The 18,638-nt window shown below is 33.0% G+C and overlaps 3 protein-coding genes across 3 annotated transcripts; 2 read left to right on the top strand and 1 right to left on the bottom strand.

Moving 5' to 3' along the window:
• Nucleotides 1–4,407: 4,407 nt before the first annotated feature.
• Nucleotides 4,408–5,889, top strand: LOC141721682 (nodulin-26-like). Its single transcript, XM_074524712.1, has 5 exons — nucleotides 4,408–4,579; nucleotides 4,811–5,029; nucleotides 5,115–5,321; nucleotides 5,450–5,511; nucleotides 5,602–5,889. Exons 1-5 carry the CDS (start codon nucleotides 4,421–4,423, stop codon nucleotides 5,819–5,821), a joined length of 867 nt encoding a protein of 288 aa, XP_074380813.1. The 5' UTR covers nucleotides 4,408–4,420; the 3' UTR covers nucleotides 5,822–5,889.
• Nucleotides 5,890–5,978: 89 nt separating this feature from the next.
• Nucleotides 5,979–11,825, bottom strand: LOC141721681 (cryptochrome-1-like). Its single transcript, XM_074524710.1, has 5 exons — nucleotides 10,807–11,825; nucleotides 9,909–10,127; nucleotides 8,622–9,328; nucleotides 7,420–8,177; nucleotides 5,979–6,469 (listed from the first exon to the last, which is right to left on the bottom strand). Exons 1-5 carry the CDS (start codon nucleotides 11,120–11,122, stop codon nucleotides 6,466–6,468), a joined length of 2,004 nt encoding a protein of 667 aa, XP_074380811.1. The 5' UTR covers nucleotides 11,123–11,825; the 3' UTR covers nucleotides 5,979–6,465.
• A 3,568-nt stretch (nucleotides 11,826–15,393) lies between these two features.
• On the top strand, nucleotides 15,394–16,004 carry LOC141721680 (multifunctional methyltransferase subunit TRM112 homolog A-like). Its single transcript, XM_074524709.1, has one exon. The coding sequence runs from the start codon at nucleotides 15,511–15,513 to the stop codon at nucleotides 15,880–15,882; it is 372 nt and encodes a 123-aa protein (XP_074380810.1). The 5' UTR covers nucleotides 15,394–15,510; the 3' UTR covers nucleotides 15,883–16,004.
• Nucleotides 16,005–18,638: the final 2,634 nt, after the last annotated feature.

Below are 18,638 nucleotides of genomic sequence, written 5' to 3'. Positions count from 1 at the left end.
ATATTATAAGTCTATATTTACTTGTTACTTATAATTCATCATTTCACTTAAAATTGTTAAGTAATTTTTTTAAGTAAACCAAACTACCTTAGTGTATATATTTAATTTGAATTATTTAGCATTTATTTGGATTTGTGTATTTATTTGAATTTGTATAAATGTATTTAATTTAGATTTTCAATAATACATTCAATTTTTAAAGTATTCAATGAGCTTGTAAATTATTAATATTGAATCATGATGACCTTAGAGGGGTGTATTCAATTGGAATTTTAAAGGATTTTTTTGGATTTTGAAAATCCTAGTGTATTCAATTTGGATTTTAATTTTTTTTTAAATCTGATGGTATTCAATAGATATTGAAAAAAGTCTTTTAAATATGGTGAATTCAGTTTAGATTTTAAAAAGTTCATTAAATCTGATGGTATTCAATTTGGATTATAAAAAATCCAATAAAACTGATCTATAAGAAGCTGAAAATCCTAACTTCATTAGTTGACTTATTTGATTTTTGAAATTAGATTTCATTAAAATGTTTAATCACTTTTAAATGTAATTTATAATATTTTGTTTTTATGTAACTAATTTATATTTCTCATAAATTTTTAATTAGTACTAAATTTATTCAAACACTTAAATAAGTTATATGTACAAATCATGTGCGATTTCTGTACGATTATTTACACCTTGACAAAAAAAATAAAAGCCATAAGTATAAATTTACTTATTACTTATAATTCACCATTCACTTAAAATAATTATGTATTATTTTTCAAGTTAAATCGAACTATCCTAAGATATATATTTAATTTGGAGTTTTAGCATTTATTTGGATTTATGTATTATAGGTGTATTTAAATTCAGATTCTCAATAATACACTCAATTTTTGAAGTATGATGATATAAATTATCTATTGGTGGTATTAATTATAATCTTAAATTATACATTAAAATTTAATGATATTCAAAATTTTTTTAGAGAAATACTCATCATAAAGTAAATTATAAAAGACTTTCGTTCATTCTATAAAATCTATTATCTAAATGAATGTCATGCATGGATGTCTGAAAGTTTAGATAGTAAAATCTCAAAATTCGGAAAGAGAATTGAATCATAATCTTAAATTTATACATTAAAATTTAATGGTACTCAAATGTTTTTAGAGAAATACTCATCATAAAGTAAAGAAAATTAAAATGACCAAAATACATTATTTTTCGGTCCCAACTTTCCAAAATGTTTATTGACGGTACGTTCCGTCCAAAATACTCACAAAAGATGCATTACAGACATACATGTTTAACATTTAAATTTTTTGTAAAGTACACGCATAGTACACAGAGTGAAAAAATAAAATACCCACTATTTGGAGACAAATGCCCAAAATGCTTATTAACGGGATGCTCAAAATACCCATCGAATACACATTTGGAAGATGCGTGTTCAAAATTTTTAAAATTAACATAGGATACGCAACTTGGGAATGCGTATTCAAATTTGGCTTGTAGTGAATACGCATTTTCAGAATGCGTATTCTTTTTAAAAAAAATAAAGGAATACGCATTACCTGAATGTGTGTTCTTTGTTTTTTTTTAATGTGTAGAATGTGTATTCAGGGGGAATTTTGGGCGGAACGTACTGTCAATCAGCATTTTGGGCAGTTGGAGCTGGAAAGTAGTGTATTTTGGGCATTTTTCTACTATACATTAGAGCGGACAATTTGGTACACGACACGAAAAATACGGATATGGGTTTTAATTTTTGGTAAACAAAACACGAATGTACACGAACACGAAATTACGCTATAAATTTAATGTCGAATATGAGTTTCAATTTAGGTACACGAAAGTACACGAAATTATACAAGATAAATATATTTATAAATTAATATATATAACACATGCATATATTTATGTATATAATATAAATATTTACAAGTTTTTATAGAATACTGTGTAAAAATATCTATATTTATATATATACTCTCCATATTTCAATAAATTATACATGAAAATAGATTTTTTTATATATTATATGTATATATATATTATAATAATTTTTTATTTAATATACACGGAAAGTACACGACACGATTCGAATCGGATATGGGTTTCACATATGGGTACACGAAATCATTTCGGGTCGGATATGAGTTTCATGTTTACGCACACGAAACACGAAATTACACGACACGACCCGATTGCCCGCTCTACTACACATGCGTGTTCAGATTTTGACCAGAAAGGATACATATTCAATAAAAACCAAAATTGAACACGAATGTGTAGTATACGTGTTTTTTATTAAAATTTTAAAAACTAAATGCGCATGTGCCTAATGCATATTTCGTGGGAATTTTATGCGGTAATTTCCGCCGATCATTGGATATTTGTCCCCGAAGTGTGGGTATTCAAAAGGCAAGGTATTCAAAATCTAATGAACTTTTTAATACTTCATAAAATGATAAATTATTTGGTGCCATATGTTTGTATTTTGTGGTTTTAGAAATGTTCTCAAACTAATTAGATTTTGAAAAAATGGACACAATGTGCTTACGGAGACGTGGAAATTGCACAATGTGTTGTTTTCTACTTTATTTCTGATGCATGCTTATATTGTAGATGTATAGACTTCTAGTTTAAGGCATAAACTGATTACCATAAACGAAAAAAGGACACAGATAGCCATTACACACGTGAATCAGTCCAAATTCGAGTCGGGTTCGTGTATGATTATGCTCGTGATGAGTTGACGATGCCAGATAATGCAACTGAAAAGATATGAAGAGTGATTTTGCAGTCCAAACATGAGAAATGCTTTGAAATATATGCACTTGAAACACCAGACATTTTACCAGGAGTACAAATTGCAGAACTATGTTATCGGCTTCGAAATTTGAGCTTAACTAGAGACTACAAGAAATCTGAGGACTGAAAAGAATGGTATAGCAAGATTCAGGCATTCTAATAATCTGCAAGTAGTTTTGTGAGTGATTTTCATGAAGTTAAGGGGATTAGCTTTGCAAATTAGTTCAACAAGACCGTTACGAGGTAATCCCTCCGTCCTTATAGATTTTTAACGCTTTCTATTTCGGTATGTCATGTTCATTTCTTAACATTTTCTAAAAATAATATATTCTTCATGTCTCGTAAGTGGGATATACCGAGTATTTTGGTTTGGTTTTCCCGTCCCACCTAGTATGAAACTCGGTGTCCAACAACAATTTTAAGAACCTAATGGGATGAAGAAAATATTATCTATGTTTGTCGAGAAGACTTGACCTTACTAAATGTTAAGAACCTAACGGGATTTTATAATAACAAAAAGTTTTGTATTAAAACCACATCATCACAACATAATCATGATATCATTTCTGCAACATCTTGTTGTGCTTACTTTTATAATCTCTAGACAAGTAATTGATGAGGAATAAAGAATAAAGATGATTATTCTCTTATTATTCTTCTTGGAACAAATGAGCATAAGAATCTAAACATGTATTAAAGTTATTTCCTGTCCTGTATTGAATTCAGAACTGCAGAGGGCATCTCAGAACTGACTTGTTTCTTAGTTTGGAGTTGCATATTTACCCTTGACATTGAATCTGCATGTTTTTTTGTAATTTCTTTATGTTCAGTTATCAACTTGCCGCAACTAATATATCCTAGTCAATTCTGTTTGATGCCGAAATATAGATTGGCCGGCTCAATCTGCAGAAGAGACTGCAGAGTTTTGAAATGTATAATGTATGATGTTGTCTTCATTCTTCGGAATGAGGGGAAAGCTGCGTACATCTTACCCTCCCCGACCATGTGTTAAACGGGATATACGGGGTATGTTTGGTTTGGTTTAATGTATGATGCTGTATGTGATCGGAGAAAGTAGACCGCGATATTAAAACAATTAGTATATGTGTGCGTGAGTATTTAAATTTTATTCTAAATAACTGTATCCGGGAAAAAATTGGCGGAGTTAGTTATTTATGATTAAATTTGTAAATGACGGAGTACACGGTAGAAACTAATGTTCACCCTTAATCTGTGAAATCCGAATTTCAAATTATTAGGCTCTGATTTCATCTTTAAGAAATGAAATGAATGTTCAACCTAATTGAGCATGAGACTTGGTCAAGAAATTCTTGACAGAATTTTAAAATCTGAACATTTTTATTGACATGTTTTAAGCATTATCTGAAAAGGTCAGAAGGAGAAACAGGTTTTTGTCAAGCAATTACTGCATGCTAACTTGCCAGTTGCCAAGTCTCCCTAAGAATTTGATATATTTGTAGTAAAATATCTTATGTCAATTTCAAAATCATGTAAAGCTCACATATGTAGAGCCAAATGAAGCTCTTATATATAAAGTAATAAGTAGAGGTTTATACTGCAAGACTTGTTGCAGGCCTGCAGAAGTTGAGCAATGGCTAACACACCTTCAACCACTTCTAGCATGTCACCAAAACAGTATCTGCCAACTTCTTTCTCCTTAATGGAACAAGGAAAACGTAGTCGAACGCACAAATTTGCTGCAGCTGCATCTTCTGTTTCTGTTTCTGTTTCTCCGAATTATTTCCAGATGGTAATGTACTAATGTCTGAATTCATGAGTTGTGTCTGATTACCATTGTAACATGCACACCATTTGATAAATGTTTATTTAAAGTCACAAGTCATGCTCTCTTTTTTTCTTATGACTGTCAAGTTACCAATTCTATTGATGTGCTAGGAAACTGACTAAGTATATCATACTAAATATTCAGATATCCTTGGATGTACATTTCTTGATTATGTTTGCCCTTTGATGTTTATAGATCGTTGCAGAGTTCATAGGAACATACATACTAATTTTCGTAGGCTGTGGAAGTGCTCTGACTGACAGAAAATTGAGCCTCACAATTGTGGGAATAGCATTGGCATGGGGGTTTTCTCTGATGGGAGCAATATATGCAGTTGGGCACGTCTCTGGCGCCCATTTCAATCCTGCAGTCACGATTGGTCTTGCTGCTGCTCGGAGGTTTCCATTTAAGCTTGTGAGACTTCTCTGAGTTTGGAATTCTCCTTTCTATAATATCCCGTCTTTCTTTACTAATCGTGCTACTAATTATGTTGCTGCAGGTGCCTATGTATGTTTTGTCGCAGTTACTGAGTGGAATAATTGCATGTCTCACCCTTAGAGTATTGTTTAATTACCAAGAGGATGTTATCCCAATGACTACTCAGTATTCTGATCCAACTACTGATCTTGAAGCTATTGCCTGGGAATTTATAATCACATTTTTTCTCATGTTTGTGATCTGTGGGGCTGCAGATGATGATAGAGCTGTATGATTCTTTCTAGTTGTACTTACATGACATTCACACACACATACATATAGCAAACATAGAGTTTCTCAAACAATAATGCTCAATTAGACATAGAGATTCTCAATTTCATTAACTTGATCAAACAGAACAAGGGGCTTGCTGGAATTGCCATTGGAGTGACACTTGGGTTTAATGTTCTCTTAGCCGGGTAAATAATTTCATAGAAATCGAGTTTCAGTTTGTTAAAGATGAGCTCACAAGTGTATTAATGAGGTATCTGAAACTGTTCATTTTACAGGCCTATCACAGGAGCTTCTATGAATCCAGCAAGGAGTATAGGCCCTGCTATTGCTGCAGGTGAATATAAAAATTTGTGGGTTTTCGTTGTGGCACCAATCCTCGGTGCTACAACCGCAGCCCTGATATACAATCTTCTGCGGTTACCAGCAGTCCAGAATGAAGAAGAGAGCAGCACCAGGAGTGTATACAATGACCTTTACATGCAAAATGGCGTCTGACAGATGCATTCAGAAGGAGATTATATATATGCTCCGACATTCTTAAACGTCTGTACAAGCACTGAACATGTTCTTACAAGTTGCAGAAGCATGGTGATATACATACTAGGCACGATTAGTTATTGTCAGGATTGTATCGGTTCTCAACTCAAACGCATAAAGTGAAACTGATTCAGAAAATCTACAAAATATTTGCAAATATAAGCTGTGCATATACATGTACATGTAACAAGCCTATGAAATGGTACATCAATACAGATTCTTTTACATCTAAGAAATGAACAATGTAGCGAATAAGTGTGGAACAATAATATTTTCCTAATTGAAAATGAAAAGCACAAACCCAATTTTATTACAGGAATGCACATGCCCTACAAGAGTTAAGACACTCTTTAGCCTTTTGTCTGAGACCTGTGGTTACTATACAGCACAAGCGCAGATATGGTACAACACGTAGCAAAGGAGAAATTCAGATGAGGTTTCTGCCTCTTTCAAACATTTCTATGAAAAATCCTTCAACTATTTAACTGCTAAGAGGAAGGGTGAATGAAGATCAACCGAGGTGTGTTTCATAGTTCCCATGGCTGTAGAACTTCCTCAATCATCATATTACCACCTGGCTGGTTGTCTTCCACGTGTAATGTTTACCTGCCAATAATTAACGGATTCAGTAATTCTTTTACTATGAGAAGAATAGCTGCTAGGAGGCAAATTTTCAAATAAAGGATAAGATCTCTATGTTGGCTACACATCTGGATAAAAAGAGTGATGTCTAATAGCAGATTCAGCAAGCAGAAAGCTTTACAAAAATATCAACGAGAAAGGAAGACGGGAAAGAATATATTAAGATGCTGCATCCGAAGATAAATTATGATGTTAACTAAACCAATATGATATAAGTTGGTATATGATTATCAAATTCTCAGAATTGGTTGCATTATGAAGTATATAAGCCAAATAATACTACATATAAAAAATGCCTACAGCCTCTACATGCACTGATAATCTACAACTGTAAACTAAGATGTAACAAATATAGTTATACTTGATAAATTCCCCCCCCCCCCCAGCATTTACATAGCTTGTGGAAACTAGTTGGGCAAAAAAATATTTAGAATTTGCATAAAACATCACACAGCCGCATCTTATAAAAACAGGCGCACACATATATTTCTGTCCAGTGTACCATAGGGGGTGCTATAAAAATTTATTTTAGAGCCAATGGGCGGTTACATACTGAAAACATCAATCTAGGACTAATGCTTGATCTTTGTTTGATAATTAAAATAGAAATTAAGCTCTTGTTAAGGCACCACTTTACAACACAAGTGGATAAATACCAGAGTTTATCCATTCTAAACTATACCTTGATCTCACATGTACTCGGTAAACTTCATTTAAGATGATTTCAGTACATATATGTTGCTGTTTAAAGGGTAGATAAAGTCACTGTAAACCAGTCATTTCGCACCATAAGGGTACTGATCCCTGACCTCATGGAACTACTGACAGCGAGTCACCACTATGGCATACATGTAATCTTTGTTTGATTAACTTTTTCACAAGTTTATTTTTGTAATATTTAAGATTCTGCTTACCCTGTTTGAGAAAGCCGTTGTGTCCAGTTCATTACTTGGTGAGACTGTGGATGCCTCTGCAAGAAAGGATTTTCTTCACCAACATATTGCTCCGAGTAACTGGAAGCTGGAGGAGACCATACCGGAACCACTCCTCCATCCCTTTCTCTCCTAATAGTACTACTAGAAGAGTCTGCTGTGGAATCTTCAGCATCCCTCAGCGCCATTGCAATATTAAAATGTTGCAGATTATTAACTTGATTAACTATATCTGTCCTTGGTTGCTCGTCCATATTAAGATTTGTTGGTACTTCTGCTCTTCCACGTTCTACTCGAAGATCAGAAGAAGTTTCTTCAGATTCAACCCTTACCAAGGAAGTAGTCATGCTTGGGACCATTTGATCCTCGTAACGCCGTATCGTTGTGGTTGTTGCATTGTTCCTTAATGCCGTACGGTCCTCCTCCATGTCTTGAGGAAAAGCAATTGGGGCCGAATCAGATGAGTCACCTAAACCTTCTTCAGTTCCATTCTCAATTACAGCTCTAGAAGCTGCTTCATGTTGCCACATTTGTGCAAGGGCTTCTTGCAACCTGGCTTTAGCCGCATCCATCCCAACAATTGGAAGAGGGTAGTTAGAACCGAGTTCGACTCCTGCAGCCTGGAGAACAGATGGTGGTGCATTCCAAGGATGGTGTATCCATTCAGTAGGGAGTCTAGCAAGTTCAGGAAGCCATCTTCTTACGAACTCACCATTAGGGTCAAATTTATATCCCTCAAACTGAAAAATCGTAAGTGAAAATAGTAAACAACATTTAATAACACAGAATTTATTTCTATAAGCAATAGAAAAATCAGTAGACAAACCAAATGCTCCTGCAAGCGTCAAACTTTTTCCGGTTACAACACAAAAATAAATAACTTTAAAGTAAACAAGAAGTATAATAACCTCGATTTATTTTCATTAGCACTCAGAAGTAGATGATTAACTCATAACAAGTTCCACACAAAATTTATAGCTGAAAAAAGTTGTGATTATGGTGTGCAAATATGTAAAGTTACAGCTGAGTTTACAGATGTGGATAACAAGATAAAGAGAACATCATATACGCACCCGTTCTACAATTTCTGAAGCCTAGTCTAGAGCGGGTCTGAAGCAGTCCCACTTAACCATCATGCCAAGAACGGCTTTTATGACACATAAAACAAGGAAATAAAGAATTACCTGGGGATTATCCATACGATCCAACTCCCGGCCATCAGGGAGAGTTCCAGATATATACTGCCAACCAAGAGCATCACTTTCAAGATCTGCATCCAATAGGGTATCCCAGAAATACTTCATGCCCCATCTCCAAGGAAGCTGCAGAATTTTGACAAAGAAACTAGACACAACAACTCGAATTCGATCATGTAGCCAACCGGTGGCCCATAACTCTCGCATGCCTGCATCAACCAGCGGATAACCAGTTCTACCTTGCCTCCATGCCTTAAAATAGTCCTCGTCAATCACCCAAGGAAAAAACTTTAGGTGTCCAAGAAGAGGCTTCTCATGGCTGTATGGGTGATTAAAACTTATATATCTCGAATATTCCCTAAGACCTATTGACTTGAGGAATAAGTTGACACTCTCTTCACCAGCTTGGTTCCCTTCATTGTTCCACAGAACTTGTTTCAGGCGAACAAGGTGAAAGACTTTCCGCACACTAACTTCACCGAAATGTAAATGAGGAGACAGAAATGAAGTTGTAGCGCTATCAGCCTTTCTGCAATTCTTGGCATACTCAATCAATGGTCCGTTGATGAATGTAGTTAGTGCCTTATCAGCACTTTTCCACCCAGGTGACCATGCCCGAGCAAGGAGTGCATTACTGCCCTTTTCTGATTCATCTTCGAACACCAATGGGTCTGATGGGCACAGAGATACATCTCCTAAAACAGATAAACAAGTTATTACTTAATCTGAATGAGCAAGGTTTTGGAGAAGAAAGGAGAACAGAAACTATATAGTAGCATATTTAAAAAAAACAAAATTGTGCACATAAGGAGTTAGTCGAGATTATGAAAATTACTAAACTGTGCGTAGACTTTGGCCAAAATTTATAACTTACACTTGACACTCTTTTTCTGATGGCTACTTGCCTTGCAACTTAATTTTTTAAATGTGTCTCCTTGCCCCAACACCCATTAATTAAATAAGTAAAACTCGATGTACCCTCTAAGCCAACACATGCAACAAAATTAGTCCTCCCCTCATGAATTGGACTTTTGAGGATTATATAATCTGAGTTTGTTGCAACTGACAACAAAAACCTTGGCTGAATATTAGGATTAAATACATGTAACAACTAATTATATAATACAAAGTAGTTGAAAAACTAAAGTTAAATAAAGTTTGAACTGGAACTTTCTGAGATTATCTCTTAAGAGGAAGGGATGATGAGTCAGTACTGCAAGGCGTACCAAGGCATTTATCTAGAGGAATATAAGTTTCAAACTTTAAAGAAACTACCTGAGATTATTCTCTTAGGAGGAAGAAGTGGTGAATCTGGATCATAGGGCATGCTAAGGCATTTACTCCAAAAACCTGCAAATGTGTTGAACGGCTGACCTACATCATCAAGAACTTCCCATGGCTCATACAGCAAGTCTGCGTTGAAGGAATGGACAGTTACTCCATGAGCAGTTAAAATCTCCTTTGTGCGGTGATCCCTCACAAGTGACAAGGGGTCTAAAAAATGGAACAATGAAGTATTAGTTGAAATGTGAAAATCAGAACTGGCCTGATTTTACACCAAAGAATTTAAGAGACTACAACAGATACAATTCCGTAAGTAAAGATTGTAAGTTTAGTCCATATGATGGATCAGCTATCATAAAGAACAAATACTGCCCAAGTTAGAACACTAATCTATATGCTACTGAACAAAGAAAAAGCTCCTTTCTTTTCATTTAACAAAAATAATCATCTGACAAGATACACATTAACAGAAGATACAGAGCTACAGATCAGACATGGGTACATCTTTTAACATATTTCAATAAGAACTATCAAACTTATTAGCCAGAACCCTATATCTAATCCACCAAAAAGAAAACTGGGGAATAAATGAACCCAAAGTTAATCACTCAAGTAAAGGAAAGTAAAATACTGACTGGCAATAAACAATAGGCATTCAAAGGAGTTGACTTGTAGCTAAATAGGAATAATCTAAAGCAAAAACTAGACTATTATAATCATATATATGTACAGATCCAAAAAAAAACTCAAACATATTAAATTAAATCCACCAAACCAAACACACACACATACACACACAAAAGTAATTAAAGACATCTTAAAGAACACTAACCAAAAAAACCATGATCAATATTAACACAACTAAACATAACAATATAAACAAACTGACCATATAAGTGGTTGAAGAAGAGCTGAGTAGCCCCAACAGACTTAACAACTTGAAGAAGAGAAGAAACACTATCAGTTGATCTTTTTGTAACAAGGGTAGTTCCAAGACTCCTTAAAGATGAATCAAGTTGAGATAAACTTTGCTTAAGCCACCACCTGGAAACTCTACCAGGCTGATAGTGCCCTTCTTCCTCAGGTGCCCATACATACAAAGCAATCACAGCTCCAGCTCTAACACCAGCAGCTAAAGCTGGATTATCTTCTACTCTCAGATCCCTTCTAAACCATACTATATTACATCCACCCCCAGTCATCATCACAACAATCTCGAAAAATCACAAAACCAATATGAAAGACACACCAAGATACAAACTTTATCTAAAATCACTATTTCAAAACCACAAAATCACTATTAAAAACACACCAAGACTCAAACTTTATCTATAATCACTATAAAAAACACAGCAAGACACAAACTTTATCTAAAATCACTATTTCAAAACCACAAAATCACTATGAAAAACACACCAAGACTCAAACTTTATCAATAATCACTATAAAAAAAACACATCAAGACACAAACTTTATCTAAAATCACTATTCAAACCCACAAAATCACTATTAAAAACACACCAAGACACAAACTTTATCTATAATCCCTATCTTTCAACTATATCAAATCACATGGGCAGCATCAAAATCACAACTTTAACTAATTTACAGCTTATCTTGATATATTCCTTGAATAATTCATCAATTTTGGACCATAAAGAAAGATAAAAAAGGGATTTTTGAAGATGGGGATTATAGACTTATCTCTAACTTTCTATCCTACTATAAAGATTGCACAAAATGCAAACATTTTGAGTTCTAAGTGAATCTTTTTATTTATTCTCTCATAATATTAGTGGGTGAGAGAGAAAAAATTTGCAAACACAGAGTTAGAAAAAATGAGATTGGCTAATGAAGTGGGACATGTAAGAGAAGTCAGTGAGAAATTACAACCACAGATTCTATTTTCTTGGATTTTTATTTGGCAGAGCCTTTTTTTATTTTCTTATCTTGCAACAAATCCCCCACCAACCTATCTATAAGCCTGGCTCAGACAGAGTGGACAATTCATCATTTTAAGTGTCTTCAACAGTTTGTAGATAACATTTTTTTTTCTAACTATGTGGATAATATATTTTCTTTTATATTTGAGTTATAGGTTTAAAATTATTGAATCCATTGGTCAAATGATTTCAAGAAGGTCCTGTATGCCTTATAATTGTGAGTTTATTCTAACAAATACAAATTTCTAGACGATCAAGAATCGGATATAAAACATAAGACTACACGAAAGTAGATAAATCTTTATATAAACCTTTACCATCACTAGATTATTACATTACGCTCAGGAATACGGATTATTTATTAAAATCACGTTTTATTATCAGTTTCATGAACACTAGATCACTTTTGTGATCAATGTTATCGATTTTAATAATAAACACGACTTCTCAAGTTTCAGAAAATTAATAACTTACACGATATTAAAATAGGAGAATCCGATAACTTAATCATAAATCATATTATGTTGTCACAAAAACGTAATCAAAACCTAAAAAATGTAAACAATACAATTTTTCATAGAATATGATAGGATTTTCGTATAATATATTTTTCGTACGATAAAATTTGCTATTCAACGAGTTATTACGGCGCAGTTTATCTCGCTTACCTCGTACACTTATATAGACTTTTTTTTATCATTTTTCATTTTTAACAAGCAAAATTACTTGTAACTAAAAAATAATAAGATATCAACTTAACATGTAAAGCCCTAGCAATTTTCCTAAGAAAAGCCCTTGATATGCATATATAACACATACTGAACTCTTACCGACATGAAATATTATATTAAAAACATAATATCTTCATTAATTAAGGGCTACATATTAAAGCCAAAAGGTTAAAAGTATGATAATGATTCATAACAAAAAAATGATGAGCACAGAAAATGTAATCAAGGCTATTGTCAATAGCATTTTTGGCTTGATGCATCAGATTCTTCCAGGCAAGGCAGACATCAACAAGGAGGTATCAAGTTGAAGGCTGAAAGAGACACAATGCAAGTGTGTTCGTGTATATCACAAACACTTGGATATGTATTGCTGACTACTTTGTTTTTTGTTTTCTTTTCTCGGGAATTTTCCGCACTTATTTTTTTCGTTTATTTTCTCCGTATCTTACTAATTTGAAATTTCTACTGATAATCTGTGTCAAGTAACCAATTTTCTTAAAAAACTCGAAGTTTTGTTACAAGTTCATGTTGCATTTAGCAATTTGAACAATTTAACCAACCGTTCGTCGAGTGTATTGTGCTATGAATATAAGGATTTGTATTACGATCGAATTTAGTCGTGTTCTGTCAAATATCATTCCAAAAAATATTTAATTTGATCGATGTTTTACCGTAAAAAAATCCTGTTTTTCTTGCTTTCCATGTTAAGTAACCAAGTCACTTCAACATTTCACTTCTTTTGAGTAATTGAACAAGACGGAACCGTGATTAGATCATATTATACTCGATACTTAAATTAATCATTCAAACTGATACGTCTCAATCGAATTTAGTTATATTTTATCTATATACTCGATACTTAAATTAACCATTCAAACTGATACGTCTCAATCGAATTTAGTTATATTTTATCTATATCAGTCGAAGAACTGTTGAATTCAACCGATTTTTTACCGTAAAATAAGCCGTTTTTCTTGTAGTGTGCCGATCATACTCATGTCTGTTTACTGGGATAGATTTCATCATGCAATTGTATTTGTAAATCATTTGAGAAGCTTGAATGTAGACATGTACTTTGAGAATCAATGTATTCTTTGCTTTGAAAACAAGTAAAGAAATGGATTCTATTCTATGGACCTTTCTTACTCTATAGCAGCCCAACTAGCTGGAGTGCTGGACCATATTCAAAGCCCAGCTTAAGCCATTTTATCTTTTGAATAAAATTTACATTTCTTTTGGCTTTAAAAATCAAACTTTTCTTAACAAAAAGGAGAAAATCATGAAGGAAAAGATATTGGGCCTGTTTGGCAAAATACCTATAAGTTGCTTATTGACTTATAAGTCTCTAAATACTTATTAATGAGCGTTTGTCGACCCAACTTATAAGTTGAATATATAACTTATAAGCTGATAAGTTGATTGTTAGTAACAACGTACTTTTTCTCAACTTATTTTGATTTGTTCGTTTTTTTTATTAAATTTTGTTCTAAAATACATGCTTGTAAATATTTTTCTAATTTAAAATTCAAGAATTAAGATAATTGAATTTAAAAATTATTTATTTTAATTCATTTAAATAAAAAAAATTCTGATTTTTAAGTAAAATTACCAAACACTTATATAACTTATAAGTGTTTATCTACTTATCACTTATAAGTCAATTATTCATTTTAAATTATAAGTTACTTATTTTAAGATTTTTCAAACGGAAACATTATAAAAGCCAAAAAAACAACTGAGAAATGCTTTATATGAATTTCCAACAACCTTCTACTTCTACTCTCCATGTTGAAACCCCATAATGTCCATTAAATACAGGCTTGTTTTAATATTATGCCTTTCATTTTCTTTGAGCTGCATCAATATTTTTAGGTCAATCACCCATGCACACACTAAATTAAGAAAATGATGTGAACATTGTATACACCTATATTATAATGTCATATACAATTAAACTTCTTTAAAGTAATAGGGTGGAACCGAGAATAAATATTATTTTAACGAGTCTATTATTTTATCGAGAATAAAAATATACTGTGTTCCATTATGTTGAGACCGGAAAAAAAAATTATTTTAACGAGATTATTACTTTATTAATTATTATTTAATCAGGTTCAATTATAGTTGAAAGAAAAAAGACATAAATAAATCAATAAAACTGGTTGATAAGATTAAAGGGTTATTTTGCACAAAATATACAATTTTTTTTAAGATGGAAAGGAATCTAAATGTAAATACCGTAAAATCTCAATAAATTATTTATTTCGGAATTAAATTTATTGAGATTATAGATTAATCGAGATTAAATGTATATTGTGTTCATTATATTGATTGCTAGAAAAAATTCTAGTTTCCGAACCAAAAAAAAAGGTTTCCATTATATTGGTCCGAATAAAAAATTATCTTGAGGGAGTATCCTAACCAAAATATACAAAACTCAAAATTAGAATAAATTTTAATTAAATTTTAAAAATCAAATAATTCTACCATTATACTTTTGAAAGCATTACAGGAAAAGAAAAAGCTAAACGCAAAAACAAAATAAATAAGAACAAGGGGTTAAGTATCAAACTTACAACTTTAAAACTTGCGAAATATCAAATTTATCATCGATTAATTCGAGTTCTCAAATTCCCCATTTTTCATACAAAAATGTTAATTTTCGGTGATAAAATTGAGATATTGTTAGCTATTAACCGACTTGAAAAATGATCAATTTAAAATCCACCTACTTGACGATTTAAAATTCCGAAATTGTCGGTGGTAAATTTTAAACTCAAACCAAACATGCCTTTATTACACACCAAATAACCTCAAACACTTCTTGTCTTCTTGTCCCAATCCCAAACCCTTCACACACACACAAAAACACACACTTAAACTAAAACCCCAGAAAAACCCACATCAAACACACACAAAATGAGGCTTCTAACACACAACATGTTATCATCCACCATCAAAGGAGTCACAAATGGCTTCCCACTCAAAATCGAGCCTCAAACAATCACACAACGCCCTGTTGAACTCAACCCTGTTTTCTTGAAAAACATGTTTGCTAAACTCGAATGGAAGCCACTTGTGGAAGCTTCTAGAACAATGGGGTACTTTGAATTGCCTGAAGATGTGTCAGACTTGTCAGTTCTTGAGTCTGAGGAGTTTTTGCAGAAGCTTCATCATGCATTGCTGGAGATTCATTTGGAAGAAGGGGCTCTTGTTTGTCCCGAGACGGGCCGGAAGTTTCCGGTGCAGAAGGGGATTCCTAATATGATGCTTCATGAGGATGAGGTGTGATTGTTTTTTTTGTAATTTGTTTTGGAATTGGTTGTTGGAGTTTCGGGTTTTTTTGGAATTATTGTTTGGGATTTTATTGTGATTGGATGTTATTTTGTTATGGATCAAAATGGTGTTTTTAATTTCTGCTTCGGTTAAGTTGATTAAGTAATAGGTTTAGTAATTTAGCTTGGTTTTGATACTTGAGTCTTGTTTTAGGTACACCTAAGCTGATTAGATAGAATTTAATTAATTTGATACCTTTGAAATTGTTTAGGACTACACGAAATTTACACGTTTATTAAAATGAACACTACCAAAACTGAAATGCCACCCACTGTTGTGAATGACTTGTTTAAATTAATTTACCTATGACCAATGAAGACATTTGTCATGCAGTATTTGATTTAATCAGTACCATGAGAAAGGTTGAAATGTTGTGATTTTCTGTGTATATTGTCAGACTAACTAGAGAACCCAAGAATTGCTTGTTTATAGTACTATTCATGAATAAAAGAAAGGTTTTTTTGTCAGAATTTAGCTGGACATTTGTAAGAAGTGTGCTTATTTCCTGGTTAAGTTAAGTGGCAACTATATTAGAAAAGGTTTCGGTGTTTCTTTCTTTACTAAATTTCTTTAATAAGGAAAGGTAAATTGAAATGGAGTAGAAGTTCAAATGTTTTCCTCTCTTTTGCTCGAATGTTTGAATTAAGCCATATTAGCCATAGACATGTGATGAGTCGGGGCTATTGCTAGATTCTAGCTGCCTAACACTCATTGAGTTAGGTATATTTGGTTCCTAGGCTTGGTACCTTGAGACTTTATAGTACGGAATATTTCAATTGTAAAACTAATATATATGTGTATGAATCCATATTATAATATATTACTCCTGGTATCATTTTCCTTCTTTGTAATTTCATCTCTTGACTTAATTGCCATAAATCATTTTTCAATAATATTAAAAAGATATATATTGTATATTATAGATTAGGCGTTGTGGAGTTGTGGTATTGTTGCAGCTTCAAGTGCGCGTGGACATGGTTTTATCACCGCAATCTGACAATGCCATAGTTACTTGCTGTTTAGATATTTTTATGATGCAGGCAACTTGTGTGTGGCATAAAGAACAAACTGACAATTGAGGATACAACTGATGTTGTACTATTTATGAATGAAAAGGAGTGTATTTTTGGGTTCTGTTTAGTACTACTATTATACTTTTGTTGTGATGTGCTCTTAATATAGGCGAAGCTAGGGGACGTACCCCCGCAATTGTATTATGGTCCACTGAATTCTACTTCAAGTTTAAAAATCGATTGGTGCACTTGGGTCATGTGCCCCCACAAACAAAAATCGGAGTTCTTCCTCCGATGTATGTCCGATCTGCCGCTGGGTCTCCAGTCTCAAGATTTCAGCTTACCTTTCGGCTTTCGTTCACAATTATAAAATACATTCTAGCCTTCCTTCTAGTTGCCTGAAATTTTTTTGGCCACTTCCCTGGACAATAAAATTCTCGCTGCTGTAACTAAGTTCTCTCCTGTTCACATATAGAGCTATTGTGAGAAATGTGATTACTGCGTGCTTAATCCAAGTGGCCAAATTTATTTGGAGCATTTTGTTGCTTCTTTCTGAAATGAAGCCTTAGTTTCCTTTCATCTGCTTTTTTCTGACAGACAAGAAAAAGTTGAGTGGATGTTAATAATTTTTTTTGGTTTTGGCATGTGAATGTTAGTTATCCATTCATTGGAGGGTATTGATGAATGACGATTGATACATAGCATACTGCATACGGATAGGCATATATGCAATTCCTAGGTTTAGCATCTTAAATACATATTAATGTAGTATGCATCTTTCTTGTTCTTGTGGCATATGTATATGATAATTAATGTAATAATCATAAATTGTAAAAAGTAAATCCTATGCCTGCTAGTTTTTTTTTGCCAAATACTATCCCCGCTAATTGTAACCATAGTGTAGCACTGGTTAGGCTTCTGAGCAATTGATGCTTAGTCAAGGTACAAATTTAGGCTTTATGTTAGCATATATAACTCGCTTATGCAGAATTTCGGGACCAACTTCAACTTCTAGAATGAATAGTATTATCTAAAATAAATTAGACTTGCTGCTATAAGGAGGCAAGAGCTGCTGGGATTGTCTAGTGGTTTCAAAACTCATTCCTGGTACATGAAGTTTCCTCAGATTGGAAGATGACTCGAGCACTCCAAAGCACCATCCTAGAAAAACTTCGGATGATATCAAGCACTCCAAAGCTTTGCAATGTCTTAGTGGTAAGGTGATGCATTTCTGCATGAGTTAAGTTAGAAATATATAGTATGCTTTCATCTAAATTGCAGCCTAGCGGATACGGCCATGCTTGCTAGAACTCTGTTTGACATCGTTTGAACTTTATCTGCAGAAAACTAAATAGCATAACCAGCACACTATGGGCCTGTTTGGCAAAACAGCTCATTGACGAATGTTTGTCAACCCTACTTATAAGTTGAATTTACAACGTATAAGCTGATAAGTTGAATGGTAGTAATGATGTACTTTTTCCCGACTTATTTTTTATTTTTCATTTTTTTATCGATTTAAGTTTTAAAATATATTTTTTAAAATTTTAATCAAACTTAAAATATAAGAATTAAGATAATTATATTTAAAAATTATTTATTTTAGTTAATTTAATTAAAAAATTCTGATATAAGTTAAATTATCCAAACACTTGTATAACTTATAAGCATTTATTAACTTATCATTTATCACTTATT

The sequence above is a fragment of the Apium graveolens genome, chromosome 4 (genome assembly GCF_009905375.1).
Source record: "Apium graveolens cultivar Ventura chromosome 4, ASM990537v1, whole genome shotgun sequence".
Classification (NCBI taxonomy): domain Eukaryota; kingdom Viridiplantae; phylum Streptophyta; class Magnoliopsida; order Apiales; family Apiaceae; genus Apium; species Apium graveolens.
This window is presented reverse-complemented; position numbering and strand designations above follow the sequence as displayed.

What these genes read in the sequence shown, in the direction of transcription:
- LOC141721682 (XM_074524712.1), top strand. Translation starts at nt 4,421, where the DNA reads ATGGCTAACACACCTTCAACCACTTCTAGCATGTCACCAAAACAGTAT. An exon ending in CTCCGAATTATTTCCAGATG is followed by an intron (nt 4,580 to 4,810) that starts GTAATGTACTAA and finishes TGATGTTTATAG; the next exon opens with ATCGTTGCAGAGTTCATAGG. An exon ending in TTTAATGTTCTCTTAGCCGG is followed by an intron (nt 5,512 to 5,601) that starts GTAAATAATTTC and finishes TTCATTTTACAG; the next exon opens with GCCTATCACAGGAGCTTCTA.
- LOC141721681 (XM_074524710.1), bottom strand. Translation starts at nt 11,122, where the DNA reads ATGATGACTGGGGGTGGATGTAATATAGTATGGTTTAGAAGGGATCTG. An exon ending in TCCTAAGAGAATAATCTCAG is followed by an intron (nt 9,329 to 9,908) that starts GTAGTTTCTTTA and finishes TATCTGTTTTAG; the next exon opens with GAGATGTATCTCTGTGCCCA. An exon ending in ATCGTATGGATAATCCCCAG is followed by an intron (nt 8,178 to 8,621) that starts GTAATTCTTTAT and finishes ACGATTTTTCAG; the next exon opens with TTTGAGGGATATAAATTTGA.
- LOC141721680 (XM_074524709.1), top strand. Translation starts at nt 15,511, where the DNA reads ATGAGGCTTCTAACACACAACATGTTATCATCCACCATCAAAGGAGTC.